This window comes from Delphinus delphis, chromosome X (assembly GCF_949987515.2).
Source record: "Delphinus delphis chromosome X, mDelDel1.2, whole genome shotgun sequence".
In the NCBI taxonomy this organism is placed as follows: domain Eukaryota; kingdom Metazoa; phylum Chordata; class Mammalia; order Artiodactyla; family Delphinidae; genus Delphinus; species Delphinus delphis.
The window spans coordinates 18,031,654-18,045,453 of record NC_082704.1 but is presented as its reverse complement, the minus strand read 5'-3'; the positions used below and the strand labels follow the sequence as shown (position 1 = coordinate 18,045,453).

At 52.7% G+C, this 13,800-nt stretch overlaps 1 protein-coding gene across 1 annotated transcript in view; it reads left to right on the top strand.

Moving 5' to 3' along the window:
- The window catches only part of BCORL1 (BCL6 corepressor like 1), a 58,964-nt gene extending 52,185 nt beyond the window's left edge, over positions 1–6,779 (top strand). The window contains exons 12-14 of the mRNA XM_060001955.1: positions 1,229–1,306; positions 2,378–2,531; positions 5,884–6,779. Of these exons, the coding sequence (XP_059857938.1) occupies positions 1,229–1,306; positions 2,378–2,531; positions 5,884–6,166 (515 nt within the window). The 3' untranslated portion in view covers positions 6,167–6,779. The remainder of the gene's footprint in view (positions 1–1,228; positions 1,307–2,377; positions 2,532–5,883) is intronic.
- The last annotated feature ends 7,021 nt before the right edge of the window (positions 6,780–13,800 follow it).

The following is a 13,800-nucleotide window of genomic DNA, read 5'->3' as shown; positions in this document are numbered from 1 at the left end:
GAATTTGTCATGGAAACCTGCTTTTTGTCCACGTGGGGCTGAGAGGTGAAACAATTCACCTAGATGATGCTTAGCTAGGGAACAGGGAGGCTAAGGGGTGACCTGATGTCTGTTCTCAGATCAAGTGAGCAAAGGCTTTAAAATGGGGTTTTTTTGGAGAATTTGGTGGTCCAGTGGTTAGGACTTGGTGCTTTCACTGCCAGGACCTGAGTTCAATCCCTGGTCGGGAACTAAGATCCCGCAAGCCATGTGGTGCAGCCAAAAAAAAAAAAAAACACTGAGTCCTAACCCCTTAGCCTCCTTTTTTCCTAGTTTCATCCATGTCATAGTGTGTAACAGCACTTCATTCCTCCTAATGGAGGATTGGATAATATTCCATAGTGTTTATCCACATTTTTTTTTATCCCTTCATCAGCTGAATGACATTTGGGTTGTTTCCACTTTTTGGAGATTGTGAATAGAGCTGCTGTGGGACATTCACGTATGAGTTTTTATTTGAATACCTGTTTTTTTAATTCTTTTGGGTATATACCTAGGAGTGGAAGCAATAGGTTTTCATGAGGATAAACTTGGCCATTCCCCTCCCTACCATGTTTTCAAAGATGAAACAGAAGGAATTGTGCTTCCTTATCTTACTTTGAATTGGCAAGATCGCGATTGGATATATGAACATTGTGACCAACAGGGAATTGAAATCCTGGGATAGGTCTAGGATTCTGCTTGCAGAGTAATTCCCTACATCATTTGAAGCAGGGGTCGCAGGCCTAAATGCCTTTAGGCTGATCGTGTTAGAGAGCAGAGCAGGCTGGGTGGGGCCTGCTGAATTGGAGAACGCACATGTCGCCTCTCCCTCCAGCCAACTGTTGACATGTAGGAATGTGGATGCAGTGTTGCCAGATCTCCTGATTTTTTTTTTCAAGAAAAGTTGGAAATCCGAATTTTTAAGTGAAATTTCCCAATTTTAAAATGTTAGAAGTTAATTAAATTATAGGGGTTTAAAACACTGGGCCAAAACCTAGACAGTAAGCGGGCTAGAGCTGGTTGTTGGCTGCTGGTTTGTAACCTCTGATGGATAGCAGGAAGCGGATTTCTCTTGGGTCGCTCCCAGCCCCTCTTATGGTCCTTCCTTTCCATCTCCCATTCTCCTAACCCCATATGGATATACTTTGCTTCTAGGTTCCTTCTCTAGCCTACCTCCTTTTCTCACTTCCCTCTCTTCTTTCATCAGATCACCTCTCGGATCTTCAGGGCCGGGCAGAGGGTGATCCTGGCGTTTCCTGGGACTTTTACAGCAGTTCTGTGTTGGGTAAGCCTTAAGTGGGATTCTTCCCACCCTTGTCTATGGCTCAGAGGTTTGGGATCTGCTTTGGGTTTCACTGATTCTTCTCAAAGCCAGGAGTGACCTAATGGAGGTAGCCCTTCTTCACTCGTTAGTAGCTTACAGGTCCTTTCAGCCCACACTCTAGCCCATGCCTCCCCCAGACTCAGAACTTGTTGGCCAAAACCAGGAGATGCCATTGATTTGGAGAAAGCCATCCGCCATTAGCCCTCTACCACTCCCCACCCTGGGTACTTGAAAAATTCTCTCTTTTCCAAGTCCCTTTCTCCTCCGTTGCTTTGTCCTAACCCTGCCAGAAGCGCCTATGTGCGTCGTCACCTCTTCTGGTATTGCTCACACTCCAGAGGGACCCAGCCCCTCATCTGGCAGCTACCATTCCCTCCCTACCCTGCCCCCAAGACGCACACAGGGTTTCTGAGATGATAGCTGCTGTCTCCCAAGCCCTTAGCCTTCTGGCCCGAGCTTTCCTTTGTTGGAAGAGCAGTGAGCCTTTATCTGTGGCCGTCATCCGGCATTCACCCATTGGACCAGGGGCTGCAGATCGAGGGAGGCGCCCGCTACTAAGCTTGGGGGAAGCTGGACCAGGAGAGGCAGGCCACACCCGAACACACGGCTGGGGAAGGGAACAGGCTGAGCCCCCTCCGGGCTTCTGGGGACGCCAGCAGGCTTTCTGGTGGCTTGGGAAAGCTGCAGTTTGAAGGGCAGGTGTTTTCCCTTGCCTTCAACTGCCGATGACATCTTCAGGCTTCTGTCTCCAACAGTTGGGCAGTGTATTCTTCACACCACCTTGCTTTTTTCCGGTTGAAAGGTGGAGGAGTATAAGGAATCGCTGGCCACAAAGTACTACCTCCCGGGGCTAGAACTTTCACATGCCCTCCCAAGGCTGTGAGCCATGACATCAGAGACACTTGGCCCTGACTGGGGATCTGGTTCGTCTGATCACCCACCGCCACACCTCTTTATCTTGTTGGAGCATTTCTTTTCTTTGGTCTTAATGCATGTAGCTAAGTCCTAATTCCCTGTATGATGTCTTTACAGAGGAAAAAGATGGGTTTGCCTGTGACCTCCTCCATAATCCTCCTGGGAGCTCCGATCAAGAAGGAGATGATGTGGATGGGGATGATTTTATGTTTGAGCTCTCAGACAAGCCTCTTCTCCCTTGCTACAACCTCCAGGTGTCAGTGTCCCGCGGGTGAGTGTGTGAGAGATCTATGAGGACCAAGCACTAGCACCCCGGGCCAGGGCCCGCCTCCCTGAGAATGCTGGAGTTCTCCAGGAGGAAGCTGAGACCTGGAGAACAAGTGCTAGAGCATAGGAAAGATAATATATGACCAAGTCCAGCCTGACTTTCCAGCCCAGATTAGATATGTTCAGAATAGCTCTAGGTACATTGACTATGTGTGTTTTGCAAAACCAAAATCTCGATTCACTCTCTGAAGGATTTTTGCCCTGTTCCTGGGTGTAAGAGATGATCTGGGAGATATTTGGGCTGGTGAACTATTAGAATCTCTGGAACATTTTTGTGGTTTCTGGGGACAGCCAGACAGAATATTTGAAATTGAGATTCTTGGAAAAGCCGGGACATATGGTTGCCATAGCTATGGGGCCACCGGGGTCCTTAAGTAATCCACAGGCTGGTTTCTCATTGCCTTAATGTTGGCGAGATGATGGCGTGGCTGCTGTCCTCTCAGATTACCGTGCATATTATAACGAGGATCACCCGTTTTCAGAGACTAGGATATACTTGATACTTAGCGTTAGACTGAACCCAGTTTAACCTTTATTTGATGATTCAGAAGGGAGTTCAGCAGCCTGCAGGGCCGTGGCTGAACCGGTTAGGAGGATGCAGGATACACTGTCCTTTCGTTCTTGGCCTCCATCATTAAGTGTCCTCTTCTTGGTGTCTTCACGTATTTCAAGTACCTTTGCAGACACTTTTAAGGATGCTTTTTCTTTGATACCTATTTTTAAAATATCAGACCCTATGTTTTTTTAAATGAAAGCACATGAAGTGCACATGATAGACGGGGAGGAGGGGGCAATGGATTAGGAACCCTCTGAGGGAGCCCCTCAGTTGACGACTCTAACCACTAGACCACAGTTTCTTTGCATCCCTTCCCGCCTGGCCTGATAAGAATAAAAATAGCCTCTATGATGACACTAGTAGGGATCAAGTTTCACGGGCTTTTGGTCCTTATTCTTCTGGGCATAAGCTGATCCCTGAGGGCGGGGCTGGGCCTCTGGGATATAGTATTGCACAGTTAATTAATTCCTCCAAAGTATTCAGCACCTCCTTCTCTGAAACAGGATCTTGGGCCCCAGGCAGTAAAAGGACCGGGGTAGTGTGCTTTAGGTGCGGACAGAACACGGGGCAACCGAGGGCCGCGCACCACTCAGCAAGCTGGGCGGCAGGCAGGTTTTCCGTTGAGAGCTTGGTACCAGCAGAGCTGGTTTTCCTGATGTTACATCCTCCAGCGCCACTTCTGAATCTGCCCTTCCACACGGCTACAGCGCGATGTGAATGAACATTTATGTTCTTAAAGAAATGTGTGTGTGTGTGTGTGTGTGTGTGTGTGTGTGTGTGTGTGTGTGTGTGTAGAATGATGACTCCGAGGCCCTGTGGCTTTCAGAAGTGCCTTCTGACTCATCAAAGCAAGACTGAATTGTGATCACCAATGTTAATGTTCTGAGGGGGTTTTTCCTCCATTCTTGGAAAGCGATGTCCAAGTGTCTGGCATCTGTAGTCCCTTTCCCTTAACCCAGAACACCCCATTCCCTGATTGTGTGAGATGACAGAGGTTATTGTCATTTGTAAGAAATGCTGCATTTCAGGGATGAGGACTGTGGGTCTGGGTAGAAGTTTTAGGTGCTGTACAGAACATTCAATTCCAGAAACATGTCTTAAGCAGTTGTACCAGGTCAAACCCTGAGGGCTAGAATATAGCTCTGGCCTTCAAAGAATCTCCAGTCTGATAGAGGACACAGACAAGTATACCATTAACTCTAATAAAAGACCGAGTTCCTAAGCAGATTTACTATTGTAAAAAACTCAAACAGTTCAGAAGGGTGTCCAGTGAAAAATAAAAGTTCCAGTCCACCCCAAGTCCCCATTTCTGTGCCACAGAGAGAACCACAGTTTACATTTCTTGTATATTCTTTCTGAAATGGGCTCTGTTACAGGTATTATAATAAGGGTACAAGCCAAGTGCCATGAGACTGTGGAAGATGGGATGAGCAACCGGTTACATCGGGGGAAGGCTTCACGGGTGACAGGGAGTCTGCACTGGGCCAGGGAGGAGAGGAGGATGGAGGGTGTGGCACGAGCAAAGGCACTGAGACATTCAAGTTCAGAAAACAGGGCTAGTCCTTCCTCAAATGGCTGGTATTTGGTGGGATGAGGATACAGTGTGCAGTGTGTGTGTGTGTGTGTGTGTGTGTGTGTGTGTGTGTGTGTGAGAGAGAGAGAGAGAGAGAGAGAGAGAAAGGGAGAGAGAGAGAGAGGGAGATTGGGTGGAGACAGGGCTGAAGGGGTCGAATGGGGTCGTGTTTGAATGAGGTCTTGCATGATAATCATGCTAAAGAGTTTGAAGGGTTTTTTGCTGGAGATACTGGGGATCCATTGAAAGTGGTTTAGGGAGCGAGTGAAAAGGTCCGATATTCTTTTTAGGAAACGAAGAATAACAGAGGACCCAGTGAGGGTGGGTGGGGGGTGGCTCTTGGCAGAGCGAAACCAGTTAGGAGGCTGATGCAATATAGTCCAGGCTAAAAGTGGTAAAGGCTGGAAGTGGGACAGTGGAATGGCGAATGGCGAGGAGGGACAGCCCTGGAAACAGGGACCACTGACATGGGGATGCAGCGTTTCCTCGTGGTTTAGTCAAAGCAAGCGTTTGGCCCGGGCCAGCCTAGCAGCCCCCCTCCTGACTGCCCCCAGGCTGTCGCCCAGTCGGGTGTGCTCAGCAAAGTCAGACTGGCTGTAGCTGTAACGTGAGCTCCGGCCCTGCAGAAATGATGGTGCTCCGCTGGAGAAAAAACTTGTCTAATGCATTCCAGAGCCAAAGAGAAATGCCTTTTGGATTACCCGCAGTTTAGGCCTTTCTCCACGGCTCCCCCTCTGCCGGGGAAGATCTTGGAGAACAAGGAGGCAGGGGAAGCAGGAGTGAGAACAGGAAAGGGAAACCAGACAGGCTGGCAGGGATCGCTGGGGGCAGAACTGGTCCCAGCAGATGGTAAATTCCAGGTCACGGTGCGGGTAAGGCCTGGGGAAGCCTGCTCAGAGTTTTAGGTTCTGGAAGGCCCATTTCCCTCCCGCTCCCCGTTTTTGGAAGAGGTCACCACTCATGGGTTGAGTGCTCGCCATTTAGCTGAAAGCTGGGCCTGCCAATGTAGGGGACAGGAGAAAATATTCACCTCCGCTACACTCATGGGGTCTGTGGCTTAGTGGAGGGTGGCCAGACCGGCAGCCCTCCCACCTGCTCCCAGCACCCCACCCCCGCCGCCCCGTCCCCTTGGCCCCCTCCCCTAACTCCCATTCTTGCCTTTTCTAGGCCCTGCAACTGGTTTCTCTTTACCGACGTCCTGAAGAGGCTGAAGCTTTCCTCGAGGATCTTTCAGGCTCGGTTCCCGCACTTTGAAATCGCCACCTTGCCCAAGGCCGAGTTCTACCGGCAGGTGGCCTCCAGTCAGCTGCTGACCCCCGCCGAGTGGCCTGGAGGCATGGACGCCACCTCCGCCCCAGGCTCCTCTGAGACTGTGGAGCTGGTGCGGTACGAGGCGGAGCTGCTTCGGCTCCTAGGGTCCGAGGTGGAGTTCCAGCCTTGGAACAGTTGACCGGGAAAACAGCCCCTCCCTTTTCTTCTTTCTCCTCCCAAGTTCACCCTTCCCCCACCTCCCATGTCTTTCCCCCACCGAGCACCAGACTGCAGAAAGAGGCAATAATACGGACCAACAAGAAGCCGCCTTATCAATGCCAGCATTAGTGACTGGATTGTTTTTTTGTTTTTTTTAATTTGGTTACAGTTAGTTCTCATCTCCCTGTCATCGTCATTGTTGTCGTGGTTGGTGACGGGGGTGGAAAGTTGAACTCCACGTCTGAGGACAAGAGGTCCCAGGGGTGGTGGGAGGTGGCGCCAGGGTCCCTTGGACTGGCCTCCTTGTGTGTGACCAAGACCAAACCTGGGCCCTGGGTGGCCACGGCCTGTCCGGAGGAGAAAAGAGAAAAGCCCAAATCTCTGAGCGCCCCCTCTGTTCCCCTGTGTTCTTTTGTCTTCCATAGTATTTATTTTATTAGTATTTAATTTGTATTGTTTCATTGGTTTCTGATAAGTCTGTATCACTGTGACGATTTGAGACAACTTGTTGTATTGAGGGACTTTCTTCACCTCCTTTCTTTGTCTTTCTCGATTAAGCTCTGAAGCTGTTCCCTCCCTCCGAAAAAGTTACTCCCAGGGTTTTTTCCACCACTGAGGAGGGGGCGGGGAGGGGTGGGGGGGCCACTGGCCTGTGACTAATGATGGTGGCTGGTGCTGGCCCAGGTCTGGGGGGTGGGGGGTGAATCCTGAGTCTTTGGTGCTCACCCCTCCCCCAGTTTTTCCCGTTTCACCCTCCTGCCCTTTGCAGCAGCCCTGCTGTCTCGAGATTAGTGTTTACTGGGGAGGGGAGGATTATGGGAGTAAGGGGTTAATGAGTGACTCTTATGGAGGAGAGTTGAGAATGGGTCTGAAGGATAAGGTAGCCCCCTCCTTGCTGTCCTCACTGCCCTCCTCAGAGTGCACAGTATGGGTTTGTTCCTGCAGCTTTCCCCCCTGCGCCCCCGGCCTCCCTGGATACTGAGCCTCTCGGCTCCCCACCCTTGTCCCCATCTCTCCCCCTTGCCTGACTCAGAGCACCACTTTCCTCTCTCTTCTCTCTCTCCTCCCTCATTCTCCCTCTGCCCCCAACCTGTTCTCCTTTGGAATCTGCAGAGGGCTCTGGGATTGCCTGCCAGATGTTGAACCCAGGCCTCAGCTATTTCCTAAGATGAGGGCAGGAGACTGGTCTCCTGCCGGCCTCCACTCCTGCCTGGGGACCTGGGGCTGAGTGTGCGGCCCTAGCAGGCTTCCCTTCCAGCGCTGGGTTTGTTCGTGGAGAGAGGGGGAGGTGCTTGGGCTGCTTCTCTGTCCCGGCCCCCTCTGTGGCGTTGTCTTTCCCACTCTTGTTCTTATTTTTCTATCGATTGCTATTTTTCCGAACAATCCTTGTAGAGAGTGTGTGCCATCCAAAGGCGGGAGGGCCTCCCTACGGCCAGCTCTGGTTGGAGATGGTACAGTTTTATTGTACAGGTGCTAAAACAACAACAACAAAAGAAGAAAATGGAAAAAAAAAGGACAAAAAAAAAGGCAAAAAAAAAAAAGCCAGTTTGAGGATGGGACAATCTGTTCTCTGGAGACTCCTGACCCTTGCAGGAGCATTGGTGGTTATTTTCTTTGTATTGTGTTTGTTCTTTGTCCCCAGGGGGAAGTTCTAGGCCCCCTTCTGTAGGACTGCTCCCCACCCCCACCATACTGCCCAGTTGGTTTTGAACAGTTGTTCTCCCTTTCTAAAAAAAAAAAATATATATATATATATATATATATGTGTATATATATATATATATATATATATATATATATATATATATAAAGATGAGGGGTTTTTTGGGGTTTTAACTTTTTGGTTCTGTTGGGGGTCATGGTATTGTGTGGTTTATTTTATGTTTGCCTTTACTTTTTTGCATTTGGGTGTGTATTCTGGCTGCCCTTTATGTTTAATTTTAAGCAACTGGCTGTGGAGTCAAAAACACTTGCATACTGAAAAACCTGTGTCAGGGCTTCTGTCTCCTGTCTTCTCTCCTCCCCGTATTGGCTCTTCCGTGGTTACAGAAGGTGGGCGTCCCCATGAAGTCAGTGGGGAAAGCCCTGATCCTGCTTTGCAGTTTTGGGTCCTTATGGGCACAGCAAATGAGGACAAGGTGGAGTGGCCAGTGAGCATTTGGGTCACTGGGGCAAGATCTGGAGAGGAAAGGAAAGGCCGGGGCAAATCCCGGGGGTGGCCAGTGGGGAGAATTGAGCACCTGCGTTGGTCTGGCGCGGGGCGGCGGGGGTTGGTGGGGTCCCCCCCGGGCGTGCGCTGCACAGGAGGAGCATGATGCGGGGAGGGACCACCTTTTAGGTGGCTGTGAGGGATGCCGCTCTTTAACTCAAGGAAATCACCTGCCTGCCAGCTCTCTTTCCTGCCCTGGGCCACCGGTGTCAGCAGCTGACTTCATGGTCTTGTCACTGCCCTCACTGTCATGCCGGTGTGCCCCCTGCCCCCGTACCCAGTGCAGTTTTTCTGTGGTTCTGCTTTCCTAAGACCCCGCTACTATGGAGGCAAGATGCCCATCCTGGATTTTACAACTTTTCTCCCTACTTCTGAAAAACAGTGGTAGAAGCTATAATTCCTTCTGACTGCTGGCTCCAGAATGAGCCCGTTATTGTTTGAGGGGAACGGGATGCCTGCAGGCCTGGGATGAGGCCCTGTTAAGCTATGTTCTTAGGACCTCTCACTGTGGCTGCAGTCTCTGGAGAGTCGTATCAGCGTACAGGCCAGGGGTCTGTGTGTCTGGCCGACAGGAGCCCAGCCAGCCCCAGGAGTGATCTGTGAGCCTGCACTTACCCACTTTCTGATCCTGAGGCCTCGGGTTCCCAAACAACACCTGAGGCCATGTGGCGAGTGCAAGGATCCAGCTAAGCCAGGGATGCTATGGGAGCTCAGAGGGATGGGCAGGGGCACAGGGTTGTTCAGAAGTGATGCCTAGTTGACAAGTAGGAAAATGGGAATTAGGGGTGGTAGGGAAGAATCTTTGAACTAAGGAGACATCTGAGCACAGGCTTGGAGACAAGGAAGGATAGTATGTGCAGGAAACTACAACCCACTTCAGTGTCACCGGAGCTAGAAGGTACAGGTGGGGGAGGAGGGTGTAGGAGCCCTGCCAGCCATGCCACGGAGTATGGCTTTGACTTTTGCCTGAGGTGATGGGGAACCATGGGAACTCTTTAAACCAGGTATGACAGAGTATTTTTTTGGTTTTCTTTTAATACATTGGTAAAATGTGCTGGAGGTAGGACAGGCAGAGGGAGGGGAAAAGGTGATCCCTTGAGATTCAGAAGAAAGGATGAAGGGAGAGTCGTGGGGATGCTGTAAGGATTTCCATTTAGGGCAGGAGGGACATGCTGTGGGCAAAGTCCGAATGACTCCAAAGGAATAGGTGATGGTCCTTTGGGGACCCGTGGACAGCCATGGGTGTTTGGGGTGTGTGGGTGTGCACACCCCTTTATTTCTCTGGAGAAAGGGGATGAGTTAAAAGCGGGACCAAACAGCAGTTTCTTTTCTTGCTTTTGGGTTCCCTTCCCCACACCTTTTCTGGAGTCCTCTCACTGCCCTTCTGCCAGAGTGGGAAGAGCAAAGCAGGAGGTACGGACTGTGAATCCCATAAAGCAGGAGGTAAATCTGCATCCCTGGTCCGGACTGGGGTGAGGACGATGGCCTCTTATTAAGTGATCTAATCCTTTCAGTGCGGCCTAGGGGAAAGAGCCAGCCCACCACTTACCATCTAGGCTGACTTCGGGTGAGAGAGAACCTAATCTTTCGAGCCTTCATTACTCCATCTGCCAAATGGGGCTCAATTTACTGCCGACGGAAGAGAATCACACTGAGTAAACATGGCTGTTTAGCTGAAGTTAGTTCCTCCTACGTGCTGAGGTCACGAGCTTACAGTTAATGATGGTCTTACCAGAATGTTCATTTTTGGGGTGCAGGGTTGAGAGGGAGGCCCTGTTCAAGTCTCCGTCCTCTGAGAAAGGACGACCCGCGATCTATTTGGGTTGGGGGGGGGGCGGAATTGGGCGGTAAGCTCCTGCCCCTTCCATATTTTACCCTGTGCCGGGGAAGCTTGTTGGGTGCTTTACGGTGTCCCGTCGCTGCTAAGACAAGTGCGTGTGTGGTTTGCGGAGGATGAGGTCCGCCCCAAGGGCGACCTGCTTAGCTCCCAGGGGGAGGGGCCAAGTGCTGGAGCCTTCTGGACCCCACAACAGGGCGGGCCAGGCTCCACGTGTTCCCCGAGACCACGGGTTTCCATGGCGAGGCGGGCTGCTAAGCTGCAGCGTTGGGCAAACGGACTCGGACGCCTCCCAGGAACTCGGGCTCACGCCGCGGGCGGTCGGGGCCCTCCGCGCGCAGACGGCTGTCGCGAGTGCCTCGATCACTCTCCGATTTCAAGGTTGAAAGCGGCGGTGCGCGCAAGTGTAGCTAAACGCAGGCCGCGGTGGGGAGGTGGCCAGGCCGGGCGCCCCGCGACTGGGGGCGGCGGCCCGGTCTCACTCCCGCCGCCCGTGCGAGAGTGGCGGCCGGCGCAGGAGGCCAGGCCCGCCGCGTGCTCACCTGCTAGTCCCGGAGGCTGGGGGTGGGTGGCTGCGGGGCGGGGCCAGGGCGCGACCGGCCAATGGGGAGAGGGCATTCATTCGACTGCTGAATTCCCCCTAGAAAGGGGAAGGGGAGGGGGAGGGGGCCGGGGCGAAAGTTCCAAGGTAGTGAGCGATGGAAGGCCTTGGTGGGGGCCGGAGCCGCCCAGGGACAGTTTGGGGCGCAGGGTCAGGACAGAGGCAGAGGAAGATGCCGGCCGTGGCCGCCTCCGCCAAGAGCGGCACGCCCCGCCCTGGCCGCCTCTCCCTTCCCGGGCTCCGCTGGGTCACCCGCCCGCCTGCGCCGGCTCCATAGCGCCACCTGCTGGACGCAGGCCGCACGCCTGGCGTGCCAAGGCCGAGGCTCTCACAGGCTGCGACCGCCTTGGCCTCCCAGGCCTGGGAGCAGCCGGAGGGGAATGAGCGCACTCACCTCGGATCCAGCGGCTTTGGAGCCGGAGGCAACCGCCTCTTTAAAAATACATGATGGGGTCAGAAAGACTACGATCGTGAGAATACCTTCTTGTTCCGCCCCTCCCACAGGGCCTGACGCTTCTACCACTCAGTCCCACCCAGGGATGAGGAAATAGTGATGAGTCTGTCCCAGGAAGGGGGCAGCAGAAAAGGGCAGGAGTTCAGAGTCTTCGGGGCACCTGGTGGCAGCAAGGCATTGCTGGAAGCAGCCTTGGTCTCCTTGTGGACCCTGCTGTCGCTGTCCTGGGGTGGCTGCAGACGTGGGCAAGGGAGGCAGGTGCCTGCAGTGCTATATGAGGGGGAAAGAGCCGTGGTAGCCCCCAAGTATGGGTTGTCCTTTTCTCGCCCCTCTTGCCTGCCTTAGTATAGGGCTGAAATCCCCATGGTTAGAAACAGGACTCATTCATTCTTTCAATAAACATTTATTGAGCACCTACTGTGTGCCAGGCACTGTGCTAGGCGCTGGGGATACATCAGTGACTAACACACAGTCCCTGTCCTTGAGGAGCTCACAGTCTATCGGAGGGGAAACATACATAAACACATAGCTAAGGAGCTACCATGTGCTAAGTGCTACAATAAGAGGTATATACAAAGTGCTGTGGGAGCTCAGAGGAGGGAGTAATGCATCAGCTGCTGGGGGTGAGGAGCAAGTCTCTTGACTCTATTAACCATTGCAAAGGCAGGGATGTTGTTGCCACGTGACCCTGGTTGAAATGAACCTGTCTCCTGAGGCTCTCCTCTAGCCCTCTCCCATAACTATATCAGCACAGGTTAGTTTATCAGATTAGCTAATTTAACACTTCGAGTAGGAAAGAAACTGGACAGGGAAGTTTCTTTAGGGGCAGGGGATGTTCAAAGTAGTAACAACTCTTGGATGCTAAGGCTGGGGGGTGGGGTGGGGGTACCATGAGGGCACTGAGCCAGGGAGGGCAGGCCCTGGGCAGTGGAGCACCTGGGGTGAGTGCCTGTGCAGAGGGGAGGTTGGAGGTCACCTACCTCAAACTTTGGTCCCCCATCTCTCACCAGCTCAATCAGTAACCGTCCGCTGATGCTCACTAGTTTCTTCGTAGTGTGCCCTGCTCTTTGGGTGATACAGTCCCCTGCCCCTCAGAAGGTAATTGGGGAGACTAAATAGGTTCAGGTCATTGAGGATGTAAATAACAGTTTGTGATTATTATAGAGATGTCACAGGCTGCTCACAATCGGTTGCCAAAACTGCCAAAACTGGTCTGGGGAGGCAGCTTCCATGAACCAAGACTTGAAGGATGGATACAACTTAATTGGTACTAGCGGGGTGGGAAGACCATTCCGGTTGAGCAGAAGCAAGTAAAGCAAAAGCACAGAGGTGGGAAACTCCAACAGAGGCACATTCAAAGGCCAGCCAATCCACCCCTTTGACTGGAGCAGTACACAGGTCAGGGAAGCAATGCTGAGCCGACTGAGGAAGTCAGGCCCTGATGGTGAAGGGCCTTGCCAGAAGGTCGAAGACTTGGGAACTTGTCTGAAGACAGAGCTGATGCTAAGCGCAAAATACTTCTGGAACGGCTGACCTGAGCCCTCAAGTGCTCCCCCACACCTCCTCCAGGACCCCTGGACTGCCTCACGATTCAGAAAATAAAGGGTTAATGCCCAGCTGCTCAGAACAGATTGGAGGTTAATTTTTTTTTTTTTTTGGCCGTACGCGGGCCTCTCACTGTTGCGGCCTCTCCCGTTGTGGCACAGGCTCCGGACGCGCAGGCTCAGCGGCCATGGCTCACGGGCCCAGCCGCTCCGCGGCGTGTGGGATCCTCCCGGACTGGGATCCCCTGCATCGGCAGGCGGACTCTCAACCACTGCGCCACCAGGGAAACCCGGAGGTTAAGTATTTTGAGTGTCACCCCGACCTGGAGGCATCCTGGCAGAGGAAGAACAGAGGTGGTGCCCTGGCAGATTGGAGGGGCTGAGTCGGATCACCCTGGGGGGCTGCCAATATGTCTGGGGACGGGGTTAAGCTCTGAGTGAGTTTGAGCTAGGCTGGGAATGTGGAAGAACGGCCAGATTTGAGAGACAATGGCAAACTGCCCTGGAGTTCAGGAAATGGGGCGGGGACAGGGTCAAGTGAACACAGCCATCAGCTGGCTCTCAAATGTCAAGCTTAGGTCAGGAAGATGGTGGCAGCATTAAGAGAAACAGGCAAGTCATGATGGCCTTTTTGTTTCGAAAGGTTTTGTGTGTGTGGAGGACTTTCAAATAGCCATTTTTGATAGAGGGGCACTCTTTGAGGGACTGACAGGCACCCGGGTAGAACTGTCCAGCAGACCGCTAGGAATGTGAGCCACAAGCTGAGGAGAAGAGTGAGGGCTGGAGCTCTAGATTCCAGACCCAACCCAAAGAGCCCTCCTGGAGCCAGGAGGGTGGATGAGGCCCTTGGGGGCACCCACATGTAAAGTGGTGGATGTGGAGCCCGACGGGCACAGAGAGAGAGGGTGACGGAGGACTCGGATGAGCCCAGCTAGTGCCCAAGGGGATGGGAAGTAGTGTCATGTGCCG